Here is a 19,714-nt window from a genome sequence, read left to right as displayed (position 1 = left end):
CAGTGGAATTCGAAGTATCAACTCTGAAGCAAAAAGCCAACATTTCTTGAAAATGGCTTTAAAAAAGAAACAATCTTTAAACAAGATACTTTAAAACAGTGGGCCATGAAGAGTTTATTTCAGTGTCTCTGCTACAATGTACTGTACGTTCTACAAGAAAGAGTACATGAGACAATGGAAACTGTGTTTTCGATATTGTTATATTGAATCTAAGTTATATAATCTTCTGCCTGTGCTGAATCTAAGTTATATAATCTTCTGCCTGTGCTGAACAACAAGGTTGAGCATAGAATCCTGACCTAAAGTGCGATTTTATTTCAGGCCTATACCAAAAAGATACAAGAGGTGGCGATGTTTGTCTGTCTGTGTGGTAAAACCACAGCCCTTGGCTGTGAATTCACTTTAGTTGTTACGCAGAGACAATGTCAAAAAATAGTAACTCGATAGAGTTGCTAAAAATAAAGGTCTTGATTTCATAAAGACGGTCAACATTACTGTTTAAGTCAACGCTTATAGACACTGCCAACTTTTAACCAACCAAACAAACAAACACGTGACCTACGCCTTACTTCCTTATGTCATCATGAATCTGATTTGAAAACGAAGCATGTTATGCACTGTTCAGTATCGCGACTGCAGCAAGTCTGTCAGTGGCTGGAAGATTTCTCTCTCGTTCCGGGTGCAGCAGGTAGGAAAGCACACCTGCCGTTTTAGGAAAATAATGCATCATGAAAACGCAATGAATGCTTAAACCTTTCCAAAATTAAGAATGCATCAAATTGGATTATATATAGGCTAGCCCGAGTGCACGGTCGGCCAATACACTTAAGTGGGCAAAGTGAAATATGATTTAACCCACTGTTACAGACTTCACGACTTCCATTGCATACATTCTTGTTTTTCACAACTTCTGGTGATCGTCGTCTTACTGAACAAGCTCTTTGGCTTTGCACTACTGCCATATCTTGCTTATTGTTTGCATGCATTTCTAATCATGTTGTTTGCTTTCTCTTTCAGGACTTATGATGAAGTCATTCACCTGGCTCATATGCCCCATTGGTCTGATTCTCTGTTCAGCTAATCCAGACACAGCTACCAAACCTAATTTTGTCCTAATGATGGTGGATGATTTAGGAATTGGAGACCTTGGTTGCTATGGGAACACAAGCCTTAGGTTTATATCATGCTTTTCTTATTACGAATTGTTGCCATTTCCCATTAGCTTGCTTGGTAGCCTATGTTATAATAATGTCTTCCAACATTAGCTGTTAAGTAGTATGCATGTATATTTCATGTAACAATGGAACAGTTTTAGATTTAAATAACGCTGGCTTTGATATGATCAAGACAAGAGACTTCCCTATTAGATGGTTTGAAAGTGGCTTCCTAGTTCTTTTTGACAAGTTCATTAAGTTGTCTTTCTGCATCCCACTGGCCTGCAGGACGCCTCATATTGACAGACTGGCCCAGGAAGGAGTCAAACTGACCCACCATATAGCTGCTGCTCCACTCTGCACCCCCAGCAGGGCAGCCTTCCTTACAGGCAGATACCCAATCCGATCAGGTCAGACCTGGAGCATCTGCACCCGAAGTTCAGCTGAAAACTGCTCATAATAAGTGTGATCAAAATTGATCATGATCCTTGTGGTATGTTTTGAGATTGGTCAGGGAATGTACAACGGTTTTTGTTTCTGTATTTTCTGTTGAGAGTGCAGGTATGGTTGGGAATGGCCGCATGGGAGTGTATCTCTTTTCTGCATCATCAGGAGGTCTTCCACGTGAGGAAATCACCTTTGCCAGGGTTGCTAAAGAGCAAGGCTATGCTACAGCTTTAATTGGTAAGCTGAGTACTTCTAACATAAAGAGTGCTTTGAGAAAAATGTTCACAATCTAATGAGTGATATAATTATCCATTAATCAACGTACATTTGTTGGTTTAGGGTCACTCGCTTATTTGTTCTTTAATATTTTTTCCACATTTGTAGAATAATTATGTTGCGAAATAAAGAAAATAAAAAATCAAACTGTTATATTTTACTATCTTTAGCGTAGACCCTTTGCCAACAATGTAAAGAACTGTTTTCTCAGTATTTTATTAGCCATCATATTATGGTATGAATAATCTACTTCCTCAGTTATCTCGAAACTTTTAAGTGTGTTTAAGGATTTTGATATTTTGAGTTCCAGTGGCACACAAATAAGAAGTCACTTAATTACGTCTTACGTCATAGCGATTCCCAGCCCTGGACTGGATAATGGAAGTAAATCTTGAAATAAATTGTTATTTTATGTATTTATATCAAGATTATAACGGGAGGAGGCTTATATATTTTTTGTATTCTGTTAAATTCTGTTATTTTGATAGTTTTGCTTTATTAGTGATTTTAAGAGATTTTCATTTTGCAGACATGTAGAGCAATTTCTTAGCAGTAAAACAGACTCATTTCATAACTTAATTTGATCTGACAGTATTGGTAATGCCATAGCTGTTGTTCCTTCATGACAACATGGATAATTGTTCTAAGTGAAACTCAAGTAAATGTAAAATGTAAAAAACATATTTTAATTACTATATTTTGTCAGAAAAATCTAAAGTAATATCATTGTACAATGACATGTGTGAATGCAAAAATCTTTTTTTTAAACGTAAGCGTTTACCTTCAGTTTAAACTATTTTAACATAAAAAACATTTCAGTTAAGTGACTCTTAACGTTTACATGTAGTGTAATCCTAGATATACAGTAGCACAGTATATGCGCTTGCAGATGGCAGTTAGGTTATTGACCTAAGTTTTCCAATAACAGAGATTGATATCTCACTGTGTTAAATGCCTCTGGAGTAACTAAAGCCCAAAGTGTACTGTTTTTTTTTATGGAAAGGTGTTATACAAATTTCAGCTTTGACATGTTTTGGATCCATGGTCTGTTTATGTGCTAATAATTGTTGATCCTAATTATTGGGTCCACAAGCTGGCAATCTACAATACAGAATATTGAGCATACATTTACTTAGTACATGATGCATTTGTTGAAAAGCTAGATGTGCATAAAAATATTGGTTGACCCAATAATGTACAACCATTTTACTATCATGGCATCACCCATGACCCCATGTTTATTGCTTGACGACCACTATTTGTACAGCAAAGAGACCGGGAATCACCGCCCTTTGCTGTAAGTCACTGCCACCTGTTATTCATAACATGCTGATGTTTGCTCGGATAGACTCTATGGTTCCATAAAGAACCTTTAATTTCATAAGAATCGTACTGCTTTGCAAATATGTTCTTTGTAGTAAAACAGGGTACTTTAGATGCGTAGAATATAATATTTATAGAAATAAATTAATAGTAAATGGTTCTTTGGGGAATCAAAAATGGTTCTTCTGTGGTATCGCTGTAAAGATCCTTTTGTAGCACCTTCTTTAGGGGTGTACACTATATCTGGGAATAATATGCCTTTGTTATTGTGGAATGCTAATTAAAGCTGCATGTTTTGAGACTTAGTTTGTTTTATAATATAAAAGGTCATTTGTCATAATACTTTCATACGCTCGACAATCAGAATCAGAAATAGCTTTATTGCCAGTGTGATTGGACACACAAGGATTTTGTCTTCGTGACCGAAGCTTCCAGTGCACATACAGGTAAAAAAAAGTGACAGGCACAGGTAGCAAAAAGTAAAAATAAATATGTGAGAGTTAATACACATTTGGCAAAAAGGAAAATATTAGACAAAAGGACAATAGGCAGTATATTGCATGTACAGATGTACTATATACAAATTATAATGCATCATATACTGTAATGCAGGGGAATGTGGATGTCTGAATATTATATCAACAACATATACATATGAGTATATACAGTGCCTAGCAAAACTATTCATACCCCTTCATTTTATTCATATTTTGTTATGTTGCTGCCTTATCTTAAACTGCTTTAAATAAAACATTTTCATTAATCTACTCTCCGTGCACAATGATGTCAAAACAAAAAACAGATTTGTGACTTAGAACTTGGCAAATTTATTAGAAATCTAATTTGGTATGATGTGACAAGCTTTACACATCTGCATTTGGCAATTCTCTGCCATTTTTCTCCTCAAATTCTCTCAAACTCAGACATTTTCAGGTTAACGTATACAGAGATGTTCAGTTGGGTTCAAGCCCGAGCACTAGCTGGGCCACCGAAGGTTATAGACAGAGTTGTCCGTAAGCCACAATTGCTTTGTTTTAGCTGTGTGCTTAGGATCATCGTCATGTTGGAGAATAAACCTTCTGCCCTGTCCAAGGTTTTGAATGTTATGGGCTTGGTTTTCATGATCATTATCTCTGTATTTTGAGGTTTTCTCCAGACATGATGAATGAAACTGAGATTCATCAGACCAGAGAATCTTGTCTCTGATTGGTTGAAAGATTAGTTGAAAGTTACATTATGTGTCTTCACTGAGTCTGGCAACTCTACCATAAAGCCCAGATTGGTAGAGTGTTTCAGTGATGTTTGTCCTTTTGTAAGTTTCTTCCATCTCCATATATGATCATAGAGCTCAACCAGAGTAATCTTCTTCAGCTTCTTGGTCACCGCTCTAACCAAGACCATTCTCCATCGATGGCTCAGTTTGGACAGGAGGTCAGCTCAAGTAAGAGATCTGGTAGTTCAAAAACCTCTTTCATTAAGGATTAATAGAGGCTACATGCTTCTGTGAACCTTCAAAACATTATATATCCCCAGATCTGTCTCTTGATACAATCCTGTCTCAAAGCTCTACTGGCAGTTCTTTTGACCTCATGTCTTAGTTCTTTGATATGCATTTTAAGCTGTTGCACCTTTTATTGAGAGGTATGTGCCGCTCCAAATCATGCTTATTCAGTCTGGCAGTTTTGGTACTCAGTGCTCTGTAGCGCCAACCAGGCAGCAGTTCGAAGAGAAAGTGGGTGTGAGAAGTCTAGAGTGATTTTGCGAGTTCTTTATCTCACTCTGGATAGGTACAGTTCTTGGCGAGTAGGGAGGGCTGTGCCAGTGATTCGCTCAGCAGTCTGGACTATCCGTTGAAGACTTCGGAGGTCAGTTGTTGCAAATGAGCCGAACCAGACAGTTATGTAAATTTACCAATTCTAACTAGCTGTCACCTGTCTTTCAGAAAGTTGGTCATCCATTGACACACAGAGCTAGGAACAGAGAGCTGGGTTAGTTTTATCTGGAGGAGTGCTGGGATGATTGTTTTAAAGTCCAGAAACAGGATCCTGTAATAATTCCCTAGTCTGTTCAGATGTTGTAGGGTATAATGCAGTCCCACATTGACTTCATAACAGACCTGTTTGCTCGGTGACCAAACTGCAGGGGGTCCAGTATTGTCTTTGAGGTAAGGCAAAATCCCATGGACTACATATGGAGAATGTGAACCTACGTCACGCCTTGTTGAATGTTGCGCCTTCCTGGGAGGATTGCTGTTTTTTCCTTTTTCTTTCTTTTTTCTTGTATGATTAGGAAATATAACTATAGTAGGTCGGTCTTGCTGTGCATTACACAGAGTCTTTCAGGAAAAGCCCCTGGTTCTTTCGATTTCTCCATATATCAAACAAAACAAGTAATGGTACATATCAAAACAAAAACATCAGTGGAGTACGATCCTCCCAAGATGGCGACACCACACGCAACATAGGACTTGGCGTCAGCTTCACATTCTATAATGTTCCAAGGCATGTAAAAGGCCAAGTAAACTTCAATGGAGAATGGAGGTGGATGAAATGCCAGCAGCTCTACAGACCATCAACTTAATGTGTTGTTCACCATAGGTATGAATGTGAGTTAGGGGACACCTTAAAAACAAAACAGCAAAACACAAGCAGGAGAGCTGGAAGGGCACTGACAGAGCATTTAGATGACTGATTCGCATTGCAAACAGAGCATGCAGTAATGCGTCTTAGGGGAATTAAGCTTTAAATCAATGATTTTCTTATGTTCATATGGGGACTGAGAGAGCATGTTCAGAATTATGGTTACTACTGAGTTAGGATATCAGATAAGTGCAGGGGTGTTTGACTTTAACACTGGTACAACCCATTTTGAGGTCACCATAATTGTCTTTACATCAATACTTTAGTCTTCTATTTATTTACAACAAGACACCTATTTATTAATGTTTATGTAACATTTATCACACTGAGTATAACGTCTAGAATATATATAATTTACCAAATTTGATATGAAAAGGCCCAAGGTAAATTGTCATGATCCAGAAACAAACAATATGTTTCGTAAGGTTAAGAGGGATATGGTTCATGTGTGAATGGAGGCTGACACAGGAGATGTCTTTGTAGCGGTTTAGCATGAGATTGAATTGATATTAGGCATATCTAACAGGCAGTCGTTGGTCTTATAAATCTTTTATTTGTTCCTGGACTAATCATTTGTACTGATGGAAAAGTTAAGTTTCACTTTTCTATTTTTGTTTTAATGTTGTATCCGAGCGCTTCTTACTGAAGTACGCTACCTTAGATTTTTTAAATCAGAGCAGTCATTGCCAGAATCACATATAAATATTTTAAAATAAAAACGACAGCACTGTTGTGTTTTGTCACATGATCCAATTTAACTTTGTTTAAATCTAAATCTACATATTATGACATAGGATGGCATTAAGTACTCTACTGTTCCATTTCTAATATAACCGGACTGCGTCCTCCCATCCTCACAAGTTCAAACTCCCAAGTCTGAACTTACCAAGTCCGAAATAGCAAGGACACAAGTCTGTTCTTGCTTTCTTTGGCCTCTGTCTTTATAAACTTTGTTGAGAGTGGTAATTGTGTTGCTGTCTACGGGAGGTCAAAAGCTCTCGTATTTCATAAAAATTATTTTAATTTGTGCTTAGAAAATGAATTAATGTCTTACGGTTGTGGGACAACATGGTGGCGAGTAATAAATGACAGAATTTGTATTCTATTAATTCACAATATGCAAATATTCCCTAATATGCAACTAAATATGCTTTACACTTCACTTTCAATGTTAACATTAACAGTTAGAATGTCCCTGTTCCTAGAGATCAGTTAAAGTTCTGGGAACTAATCATATTTTTCAAAAAATAAAAATAAGAATATACGTATGTTTAACCGGTTACCCTTTTAACGTTTTGTTGTAAAATGGTTGGCAAATATTGCATGTTTGGGTGCTAACATCTTGCCTTGAACCCGAAGTATTAAACTAATCTTTAACTATTTTACTAGTAAAGTGACCTTTGTCATCCTAGCAACAACTGTATTGTTGGTCTATAAACCAGAAGTGACACAAGCCCTGCATAGGGTGCTTGTCAAACACAAGGATGCATCATAGGGATGCTTAGTCCTTCCCAGAGCCAGAGTTAAGACACGCAACCTCGCCGCCGTGTGGTCAAGTGGTTCTTGGAGCGCTCAATAGTTCGAAACAAATCCGTGCTGTAAAACCTATTTGCATGAATTTTGCTAAATATATTAGCACATTGTGAACACTGATACAACGTTGACTACATTTATAGCATAATTTTGTCTGGGGAGTAATATGTTTACATTTATGCATTTGGCAGACGCTTTTATACAAAGCGACTTACATAGAATTATCCTATACATTTTGTTTCCGTTATTTCACCAACTGTACAGCAAATGTGTTTGGGAGACATTAAAACTCTTTATCGAGCAGGTTACCATATATGGTATTCTCTGTAGGGATGGTGTTCTTGGAATCATAGTCAGCATTTCTCTCCCTCCAAAAAGAGGAGTCAATTTTGGTCTCTCAGCACTTTCTCCAAAGCCTTTTCTGAATAAATTTGATGTTCATTGTCAAACTTCAGACAAGCCAGACGGGCCTTCTTGGGCAGGAGGACCTTGCAGGTGCTTCAGGATTTCAATCTATTGTGGGACAGCGTGTTACCAATGGTTTGCTTGCTAACTGTGGTCTCAACTGTCTTTAAATCATTAACAAGCTTCTTCCGTGTAGTTCTGGGCTGATCTTTAACCTTTCTCATGATCATCTTTAACCCATTGGGGAAATCAATTTATAACCTTTATATAATTTTTTCCCCTTATTATTTGGTTAATGTTCAGTTTCTGTCAGTTAACATAAACCTTCCATAAACATTTTAGACCCTTCATTTCTTTGTAAACAGGCAAATTAAAAAAATCAGCGGGGATCAAAGAATTATTTCCCTCACTGTATGTCAAAACACACAAACATGTTGCATGCATGGCTATGTACCTAAATTCCTAAATTAGATACCTAATTCAATATTTTTTTAACTGTTTCTATATATCCTTCTCATCCATGAGAGAATGATGGACACCATAGTGACCATTTAAATAAAGTAAATATAAATAGCACCTCAAATGATTTACAGGGGCCAGATTGTCCCGTTATAAGGTTTTTTTCCGATGGTCCAGAGCTTTGTGGAATAGTTTTAACATGATTACAAAGTATTTGGGGATAACTGTTTCCACTGGCACAAAAGGAAAGAGAACTAATTGATTTAGATTGGCTGTCAAAAATGTTCCTGCATGTGGACAATCCATTGTTGCTGTTCAAAAGGCATTTACTGTACTGAATATTTGTGTGGATAAAACTATACAGGTGATCATTTGCATATCTCAGGTTTAACAAATGGTTATTTACTGTTATCATTGTTATTTTAACCATTGGTCTGACTATTCTCTTCTGCCCTCTGAAATAGTTTTTGAAAATATTTTGAAATTACAACTGAAAAAGATGTTGATTTCACACTGAAATGGACACAATGGTTAGCCTGGCTATATCCAGGAAATTAAAGTACTCAAAATGAAGTAAAAAAAATAAAGATTGAAGGTATAGCCTACAGGTCACAGGGAGAAACTCAACCCCAGCACCATTTTTTGACGTACTGTAGGATAACAATATTACGGAGCAACACTCCCCATGTAAAGTTGCCTATTTATTTATAAATAAAATCATAAAAAGCAATATGCATTTATAATGTCATATCCAGTAAATGTGTCTGGGTTCCTGCTGTCTGTGTTGCACCTCTTCACAATTTTTGCAAGTACACCAGCATAAATGTATTATCTCTACTGACTATTTTGTCGGACAAAATGACCAATAGCATGGGGCATATAATACCGGTAATCATTGGTCACCTTCTGGCGAAAACTAAATAGAACAGGTGTACCTAAAATCAAGTTGCCAGTGAATGTACAAGTAAGTGAGCAAGAATGACAACAGGTGCCAGTTGCATACCATAGCAGGGAGGCATTGCTTTCAGGTATGGCGTAACTGTTTTTCGGTCTCATGCTAAGGTTTTCCGCAAATGTGAGGTGGTTGTGTAATTGTGTCCATGTTTCTATGGTCACTCCTGAGGCATTACACATAGTAAGAATACTAAATGAATGTCAGGCTGAGAACTGTGCTGTTGTGTAGTTGTATTGATTTCTGTAATACAATTCTAGGAAAATGGCACCTGGGCCTTAACTGTGAAGACAGCGCAGACCATTGTCATCATCCCAGCTCTCATGGTTTTGATCACTTCTACGGTACTATAATGACAAATCTCCGGGACTGCCAGCCAGGACATGGATCTGTCTTCCATAATGCCCATGTTCACATTCCCTACAAGGCCATTAGCATTGGTCTAGCCTCCCTTGCTTTACTCCATTTTAAAGGAGTGATAACTGTGCCCAGGAAAGTAGTTTTGTGTTTTCTAGTCCTGATAGGGATGGTGATGGGTCTCTTTCAACTAATGTTGTACACATTTCCAAATTTAAACTGCTTTCTCATGAGGGGGGCGGAGATTGTAGAGCAACCATTCATATTAGAGAACCTCACACAGAGGATGACCAACGAGGCCACAGAGTTCCTGGAAAGGTATGTGTCCACCTTTTTAAAACAACTGTTTTTATGTATGTTCAATGTATGTAAAAGAGTTGAAATGTTTCTCATGATCTTAGAAATCTGAAGGTGTATCTTTAAGTGTAAGAAATTGAATTCACATTTATTTGTATTATTTGTAATTATGTGCATGTTTCGGCAACAACCTTCACTCATGCCAACAGCTGCAGTGCAGCACATCTAGTCCACCAAAACAAATCCTTTGTACATCCATATCAATGAAATGCAATACATTCCAAGAGTTCTCTTGATTGAAACTATAATATTTATAAGGCTCTATAGAATGGCGTCTACCGAACCTTGTCAAAACTATCATGAAAACAAATCTCTTTCTGTCTGACAGTGATCTCTGATATCTAGTGGGATAAATAACTTTGAAATGACATGTTTTGTGATTGTCTGACTAAAGATGGAACATAACATGGTTTGTTCTGCACATTTTAAAAGGAATTCAGAGAGGCCTTTCTTGCTCTTCTTTTCATTCATCCAAGTCCACACTGCACTTTTTGCATCTCCTCGCTTCAGAGGCCAAAGCCAGCATGGTCTCTATGGTGATGCTGTCATGGAAGTGGACTGGAGTGTAGGTACTGAATGACTTTACTTTTTCATGCTGTTTTCTTTCCATTCGTAACATAGTGTATTGGTAGCTGAGCTGAGAAAGAATTGGAAAAAAACTGAGCATAGGACAGATGGATTTGAAATTATCTGTAAATCTTTTGAACTGATAAAAATGGGTCCAGTTTGAAAAATGAAAATTGTTTATGTGACAAAATAGGAACTGTCATGGAGGACGGGTCCTTTCCTGTCAAAAGATTCCTCACAGTTTCAAGCGCAGTTCTCTTCAAGAGAAGGAAAATAATTCAATTTGGCAGTCTTGGGTCAAAAATATCTAAAACTTCTGTACTTGTGTATTCGATAAACTTTGGATACTTAATAGTACCATTATTCTATGAATATGAAAATGAGTCTATTGTATGAATTTCTGACTTAAGTATGGGTTTCAAATTTTAAGTAGTTTCTGTTTCAGTATTTACTTCTATTCAATTTATATTTTTGTGATTTGTTTACTGTGTTCTTGCTGTTCCTAGGTCAGATCATGAAGACCCTTGAGCGCTTAAAATTAAAGGAAAACACACTAGTGTATGTGACCTCAGATCAGGGGCCACACCTGGAAGAGATTTCCATCCATGGAGAAGTGCACAGGGGTTTTAGCGGCATATACAGAGGTATTACATACATCATGTCCAAAGACATACTGTAGGGTTAAGTAGAGCCTTTTCCTCTACTAGTGAAGAAAGCATTATGTAAAAGCTTCATTATTTTAATGAAAATCGGGAAAAACAATGTCACATCCTCCATCCCGCTGTTCTGTTGAGCAGCTGGCAAGTCAACCAATTGGGAAGGTGGGATTCGAGTACCTGGGATTCTTTATTGGCCTGGTGTCATACCTGCAGGGAAGGTCATTGATGAGCCCACTAGCAACATGGATCTTTTCCCCACAGTATTGAATTTAGCTGGTGTTTCTCTACCCAGCGACAGGTGAGTATGTGTCACCTAGCAACAGGATCTGCCAGTCAAGGCTTTTGGGTAAATCTTGATTACTGTTACTATATGTACTGCAGTCAGAGAGAAAGAATGCAGCTATATATAACCTCAACTGTTTGTGCAGATCTACTGTATAATGTATAAAAGTCAAAGGGTTAGAAAGTATGTTTCTCTGCTTAATAAATAGTAGCCTAGTTTTTAAGCCCATTTGTCAGTTGAAGTTAGGATACATTGTTTGTATTACAGAGACATCGATGGCCATGATCTGCTGCCCCTTTTGCAAGGGAAAGTGAAACGCTCTGAACATGAATTTATGTTCCATTACTGCAATGCTAACTTGAACGCTGTGAGATGGCACCCAACTGACAGTTAGTTTTATCGTTCTCATTTACACACACAAACACTTAAATTGATTCACATGAAAGTGAGAGGTTTTGCTAAACATTATTAACAATTACCCTGTATTTCCAGGCACTGAAGTTTGGAAGGCATTATTGTTTACACCCAACTTCTACCCAGAGAACAGCTCCGCCTGCTTCCACACTCATATATGCTTCTGCGTTGAGCCTTTCATCACGCACCACGACCCTCCGCTGCTTTTCGAGCTGTCAAGCGATCCGTCAGAGAGCACCCCCCTGACTCCAGACACAGAGCCCAAGTTCTACTCCGTTCTAGAGACTATGAGGACAGCGGCAAGCCATCACAAGCAGAGTCTGAAGCCTGTGCCAATGCAGTTTTCCCGTGGAAACCTGATTTGGAAACCATGGCTTCAGCCTTGCTGCTCCTCTCTCAGTCAGCTTTGCAGTTGTGAACGAGATTATCAGACAGGGAAGAGTCACGAGACTCGAAGGGAATAGACCTGACTGGAGTTCAAAATGACAGCTTTATTGAAATAAATTAAAGTTGGATTTAATTTATGTTGTGAAAAACCTTCCATGGAATATTGGAAGTATATCTGATCTTGTGTTTTCACTAAAAAAAGGGTGCATTTGTATCATAAGGTCAGTCTTGCGACTGAAGAGAAGATTTCGGTGTAGGAAGCACGCAAGTAAGTGAGTGCTGTTTTCCTCTAGTTTGGAGACCTGGTATGATCCTGAATATAGCACTGGGAAGTCAAGGGGTTTGTGAAGCAGTAATTACTGCCTCTTTATTCACACGCTTTGATCTAGCCTGAAATGGGTAACAACTCAATGCCCATAATACTCTTACAGGCTTTGGTGCTTCTAGGTGTTTAAGGGGTTATTTTTGGAATCCAATCTGTTTTGCTTATTTTCACTTGTGACTAATCAAGCTGCACGGAATGATTTACATTGCCAACTATAAGAGGCTCTTCACGCTGTCAACATCATGATCTTTGCGCTAATCTCATCACATTTAAAATGTTCTGTTTAATGAAATAAAAATGATGATGTGATTTTTGCTATTATGCTGGTCTAAATGGCATATGCTTGTCAACATCTTTAGAACATATTTACGAATGAAATTACGAATTTGTGTGAGGGAAATTTCTCCTTTGAGTGTAACAAATCATTTAGTGTTCACTATTTGACGATGTATGATACACCACTTCTGTTTATCCAGGACTGTGAATGGCATTTACATTGGTTGTTATTTGACTTGCAGATCAAATAAATGTATTCTGAATGAAAATTTAGTTACTTGTCTGAACGCTCTGAATAGCTCAAAATGCATCATGTCGATATGAGACATTACTGACTAATAAAAATGCTGTCGAATGGTACCTATAGAGGGCCCTTGAATGTGATAGGGCTTAAATCATCCTGCTTTTCTGGATGCTTTTGTAATGTGGTGAGATCAGTCAATTGCAATCTGGGTAGTCGGCTTGACATAAAGATCAAAAGAAAAGGATCAAAGCCCTGCTTATGACTGCACTGTAAAATATTACCGTAAAAATACGGCCAATTTTAACGGCAAAATACTGTTCTTTTAAAAAACGGTTTAATAATGTTAATTTACAGCCATTGATCTGTAAATTAATTACTCGCTAGTAAAATTAGAACATTCAACCGTAAATCTGTTTACGGAATTTAACCGCAAAGAGCTGTATAGCAAACAAAGGCAATCAGAGTTAATCTTTATTTAGTCTGGATTTACATTTAAACAGAGTAATTCAAAACATTACTGTGATAATTTACACAATCCTTTATTACAAAGTAAAATAAGTTTGCACAGTAAGAAATATACAAGTTGTAGGCCTACAATTTAACTTTGCCCTCAGTTAAAACAATTTCCCCATGGACAAATAATTAAAGGGATAACATAATTAAATCCCCTATTTAAAGGGTTTTTTTCAGGGGTGAAACAAAATGACCCCATGTTTTACTCAACCTTAAAGTATCGATGATCCTCAGACAAATACAGTCGATGATATAGAAATAAAGTTTGGAAGAGAAAGGCTAACGGGTATGATAACTCAGAATGTATTCATAAAAAATACACCCTTTAACAGAGACATCAGGTGATTTTAAGAAAGACTTGCCGAGGTGAGGCTGCGTTGGGCGGGGTGCATAAGTGAAATCGACTCACTTGTCCGAAACAGTTGGAGCAAATTTTTTAATAGACGCTATCTTTATTAAACGACAGCAGATCTGAACTTTATACACATACATTCTCGTCTAAACAACTCTCAAAACTACATTTTGTTACACAAAACAGTCATATTTTGAAGCTCTTGGCTCGATGACAACAGTAACGTTACTTGCGCAACTAACGTTAGCTAATTTACGGATGACGTTTTTACAAGTCAACGAGAACACGAGTACGCCAGGAGACGGCCATATCTTCCAAGACACTGTCAAGGTAAGTGTTTTTATTTGTATTTATCTATTATTTTATTATATTGCGCTTCGAAACTTATATATTTTGACTGAGCTGCGTGGCGCGAATTACCTAGACTGACACACAAACCAGAGAGTTCTCAAATGGCCACCACTGACGAGCATCAGAAGCGGTGCGGAAGGGGGAAACTGTTAGATAATTCAACGACACTCCTTGACTAAAAGTTGTAGTAGAAACGTTACAGATTCAATCTCAAATTGAAGCTATTTACAAGGTAGTCGATCATGGGAACTAAACCAGTCTAGTTGCTCTCCCCTCCCCCGCCGCTCGGGTTCTTACTCCGCAGCACAAGAGTCAGTGGCGGACCTGCTGAATGAATTCTAGTCAGTGTGACACCTCGCGGTTTTCGTAGCTGCATACATTTCATTTCAAGTCTCGTCTGAAGAAATTCACGGGATTCAAGTTTGATTATTAAATGAGTTTTGTGTCTCCACACACACGTTCTGTTGCAAATACGGTACAGTAGACTGGTGGTTTGCTTCGTTAAATTGGCGATAAGCGCATGCAGTACAACGTCGATATATAACATAATAATTTACTTAATAACTTCAAATAAAGTAAAAAATACAGTTTTGTGTGTGTTAGCGCAATATATTACATGTGTGGTATGCTTTTGTACCTTAGCTAGACCAAGAAGACTTGGTAAATTGCCGTAAAGTGACTATTACCTGAGGTAACGTTAAATCCCTCCAGATATAAATGAATGAAATTCAGACTTGTGCTGTTTCGTGGTGTTAAAGATAAGCAATGTTTTTTTGCAAGCTTTGTGGACACATATGTAGTACTACACCTGCATTTCTGAGACATATGCATGTTTCTCATGTCAGGTTTAATTGTGCCTGTTTGCAATAAGTAACTCACTGTTATCCGATCTGTGTCAGTGACCTTATTTGAATTAACATCTAATGTTTTTTTTGTGTCAAGTCAGGTGTAAACTCTGAAGGACCTTTTATAAGCACCTTAAATCACACATTAGAGACGGGAGGAATGAAGACTTTTCTGTCCCAGACGGATAACACAGAGATGGCCCACCTGCTTATCAATCTTCAGCGGTCCCGTTTTCAGGAACATGAAGATGGACTTGTTTTATGCATTTTCTTCCCACTAGTAATTTATTAAAATTTCTGTATTGAAGTAATTTTTTGATGTTTTTCCATGTATTGTGTTTTCTCTACAGATTACTGCATCTTCATCTGATGTTGAGAAGACACTCATTCTACCTGCCAGTCCTCGTCTGATTATGCTCGGTTAGTGTCACCGGTAACCGGTTGTTCAAATGAAGCAATCTCAAAGGCAGTTCATTGAAATTATAATGTAAATGTTTTTTTTTTCATTTTAGACATTGGAGGGCAGGCAAATGTTGTAAGATGGATGCTTAGTCTAGAGGGCCGTATTATATTTGAGTGTACATCTTCCATCTGCAGTATCAGGAGGAGGCTTGTTGCACTTAAGAATTTCTTCGAAGGTACGACCTCTAAGAGTTTTCCATCCTTTCACTGTTTAGTGTATATAAATTCTTCAATCAGAATGATTAACAAATGGTTATTGTATTCTGTGAAAATTTGTTGAACCTAGACGCTTAATTGGAATTAAACCAGAACGAGTCTCCAATACCTGCAGAGGAAAGGTCTCCAAGAAGACCGGCAAGGTGGTGAGTAAAAATATTCATCAGTTAATCCAAAGGTTGCCTCTTTACTGAATTGCATTCTGTTATAAAAGCAGGCCGTTTTATTAAGTAATGCACTCTGTGTTGCTGAACACACCGCGTTTTTATAATTTTGAGCTCCATTGTCTTTCTCATGGATCAGCATAGTCGTGGCTGTTACACGAAAATTCACAAGTTACACGAGCAGAGCATCATCATGCAACAAGTCTGCGTTATTTTTGGGGCAACTTGTTTGACGTGACCATCGACACACAGTGCACATTTCATTCATTTTAAACACCGTGGCGAGACTGTAGCTTTCCAAGAGTAGGGTTAGAGATACCTTCTATAGATACTCTGCTTAAAGTTTTTTTTCCTATCTTTCAGACTACCAGCATGTGAAGTTGGTCACAGATGGTGGAAAGTTCTTTGCCCATTCAAGGTTTAATAATACAATGTTTTCTATTGTTTAAGAAGTTTAGATAATATGTCTATAGACTGTTCTTTTTGCACAGTATCTGTTTATGGAGAAATAATAATAAATTTTTATCTGTTTAAATATGTCTATAGACTGGGTTCTTTATGCACAACATATCTGTTTGGTAATTTTATGGTTCCTCTTCTCATCTTTGCCAGTCTGTTGTTTAATTTATTTAAATAAAAAGCATTCATTCAGAAACTCTGCTGCTAGTATTTTACTGAAAATATGCTATTTAATAAAACTGTAAAATGATGGTACGCAGCTGGAAACCATATTGCCAGTACTTTACCGTTAATTTACAGAAAGCCGTAAATGAGTGAAACCGTAAAATTACGGTTCGCAGCTGGAAACCCTGCTGCCAGGATTTTACCGTTAATTTACAGAAAGCCGTAAATGAGTGAAACCGTAAAATTACGGTTCGCAGCTGGAAACCCTGCTGCCAGGATTTTACCGTTAATTTACAGAAAGCCGTAAATGAGTGAAACCGTAAAATAACGGTCCGCAGCTGGAAACCCTGCTGCCAGTATTTTACCGTCAAAATACGGCAGAATTTTTTACAGTGTGGTTATAACACATATAAAACGCTTAATGGCTTTTTAGATGGAAAACTTAAATCATTCTAAAGCTGCTGTGTTATTTGATGTTTAACTCAATGCTGCTTTAAGTGCCTCAACATTTGCCTCATGAATGGTAAGATTTTCCAAACAATGCATTATACTATTAATTATATTGTAGTAGATTTATCAAAGCTTTAATGTCTTATTAGAAGGTTCTTTGGGGTGTTGACCTGTGGACCATTTGCTTGATTCCAAAACGGGTCAAATTGATCATATTCACAGGTTCTAAAGAACCTTGAAAACTCAGGTAAACGGTGAGTAGTAAGATAATATTAACAAGATGCGCCAATGCCATTGAATTGAATAGGGAGGGACGCAACGTGCAATATGGCTGCCCGAGTGAAGCTTTGCGCATGTGTTTTTAAGCACAATTTGATCATAGGTCTAATGACTTTAAGTGGACAACAGTACTCATTAGAGAATGTAACACTTTACTCAGAACCGCTCTTAACCACCTGCTATCACCACACATTCCACATGCTACATGGCTTCTGCTTCACAGCGCAGCCACATTGGAACTCCTTTTCTTAAAGGAGATGTACAACATTACAATAGGAAACAATGGTAGCCTACAGTTTACGTCCTTTTTAAATGTTGTTTTGAAATATGATTGGGAATTTAGCACCGATTGTAGAAATATCAGTACACACATTCACCTCTTGATTGAATTACGTAGTAACTGTACGGATGCGTGCAGCAAAGATGGCCGGCAAACTTTACAGATCAAGTATGCCTACCACCTTTTTAGTTGTTCCAAGTACCACCTAATGACCGCCATAGAAAAATCACACAAATAAACATTCAAATTAAGAGTAGAGCTATTGATCTTTATCTTTACACCTCGTCCACCAATTCTAATGTATTATTGATAATACAAACACTTTTTAATATACCAGCTGTTTTCAAACTAAAGAACGTTCTTCCCATGTTTTTCAAGTTAGTCAGCAGTAACAGTGGACACAAAACACAGTTTAAACAGAGACTACACTTTATGGCAGCAGCTCATCAATGCGGCACGTTGAAACTAAGTCACAACATGGGCCTCATTGATGTAACCTAGAGTAGATGCAGAGGCGTGTTGAATTAGCGCTTCACAACATTAACAGCAGCTTTAAACAGTTCCAGTTCAGAAATACATAAAACTCTGTGTTTGAGCTACCCGTCACGCCTGAGTTACATCGACCAATGAAAAATAAACGATAATTCATACATCTGTATAAAAATTGCATATAGGCTATTCACCTTGTTTTTGACGGAAATGTGGGCGCTGCCATCATTGATCTGTTTGTCTTTAGACTTCCGGTGAGCCACTATAGCTAATGGCAGTCGTATCACATCGTTTACTTCCGCGTGAATACAGGGACGGATTATGACTTCAAAGGTCCCCGGGGCATCTTCCCACATTTTTTCCGTTCTTTCCCTTAGCTGCGTGTTCACAGTTATAGAAAGTGAAAGTTAAGATGATATGAATATTAAAACCATTCTCGCTCTGCGTCAAATACCTGCGGTACGCTAAACATATTCTGTACATGGTTTCTATAAGTCTATTATCTACACGGCGAAAAATCTACAATGGGCCAAATTAAGGCATATGAAAAATCTTGTATTTTTGCATTTGGCTTTGTTCACGTATTTAATGCATTACAAAAATAAAAAACGATTTCTCACCATAAAATGCACCTTTGACACATGTCTATAAACATCAAACCATCAAGCAAAGGATTCAGAAAATTCTATTTAAATGTTATTTAATTAATAAGTTAAAGTAACATAAAAACCTATGTTGCAATGATTTGTTGATCATTTTTTACAGTGTATCCACAGATGCCTTGTATAGGCTATAGAACCCATATATTAAACATAGATAAACATTTGTTTTCATTGTTGTGGGGTTCTCTGTGCCAAACTGGATGGCGCAACCTTGAAGCCCAGGGCCCCATCGGGCTCAAGGTGGTCAAGGGTCCCTGGGCACTGGCCCGGTCAGTAATCCATCCCTGAGGCTATATGAGATGTATTCCGTATTTATCCGTCACGTATTAAACATGTAACATTGTATTTAAAACACTAAATGAATTTAGAGTTGTTAATTTCCTGCCATGTCACGTACCAACAGGGGGCTGTTCAAGTACCACTGGTACACCACAGTTTGAGACCAATGTAGTACACCATCCAGGAATCTTTGGAATGTTATTTTCAACATACTACGATGTGGGACATACTAATTCTACTTTCAAATACTATTAGGACGGATAGTATGGTGATTGGTACAGTAGCTTGCCTCCTTGGTTTGAAAATGTATTTATAATTGCAACTCCTTGTATTTTGCATCGCAACGTTTTTACACATCCCATTTCTCTTCACAGTGACCTTTCTCACCCATGCTAGTGACAGCTGCTGCACACTGCCAATGAGTGCCCAGACACAGCCATGTCTCTTTTTATCAGTGAAGTGAAAGAGATACAGGCAGCTCTTTGTCCTCAGCTTTGACATAAATTGCTGTTAATTTGAGTCTGGCTTTGGAAGGGCTCCTGTGTTTTGTGTTTTTCCTCTAACCACTTTCAGCTTCCAACAGTTTAGCCCCAAACGCTCATTAACTCAGCACGGACAAGGCCAGTCCTCACAAAGACCATAAAGAGACACTTCATTCACTGTGTCTGGCAGCACAGTAACACATTTCAAG

The 19,714-nt window shown here is 37.8% G+C and overlaps 1 protein-coding gene and 2 long non-coding RNA genes across 3 annotated transcripts; all 3 read left to right on the top strand.

Annotated features, from left to right (window-relative positions):
- The first annotated feature begins 344 nt into the window (after positions 1–344).
- On the top strand, positions 345–13,085 carry sts (steroid sulfatase (microsomal), isozyme S). Its single transcript, XM_079463000.1, has 10 exons — positions 345–688; positions 1,018–1,174; positions 1,443–1,564; positions 1,716–1,838; positions 9,449–9,863; positions 10,335–10,471; positions 10,976–11,113; positions 11,267–11,426; positions 11,679–11,800; positions 11,904–13,085. Exons 1-10 carry the CDS (start codon positions 613–615, stop codon positions 12,287–12,289), a joined length of 1,836 nt encoding a protein of 611 aa, XP_079319126.1. The 5' UTR covers positions 345–612; the 3' UTR covers positions 12,290–13,085.
- An 835-nt stretch (positions 13,086–13,920) lies between these two features.
- LOC306897596 lies at positions 13,921–15,748 on the top strand. The gene is made up of 3 exons (XR_013787024.1): positions 13,921–14,252; positions 15,216–15,538; positions 15,631–15,748. It is a non-coding gene; the product is annotated as an uncharacterized lncRNA (long non-coding RNA).
- A 116-nt stretch (positions 15,749–15,864) lies between these two features.
- On the top strand, positions 15,865–16,495 carry LOC306897890. The gene is made up of 2 exons (XR_013787061.1): positions 15,865–15,942; positions 16,324–16,495. It is a non-coding gene; the product is annotated as an uncharacterized lncRNA (long non-coding RNA).
- The last annotated feature ends 3,219 nt before the right edge of the window (positions 16,496–19,714 follow it).

Source organism: Barbatula barbatula (assembly GCF_947034865.1).
Source record: "Barbatula barbatula genome assembly, chromosome: 8".
NCBI lineage: Eukaryota > Metazoa > Chordata > Actinopteri > Cypriniformes > Nemacheilidae > Barbatula > Barbatula barbatula.
The sequence above is the reverse complement of the archived record's forward strand: the minus strand, read 5'-3'. Positions and strand labels throughout refer to the sequence as shown.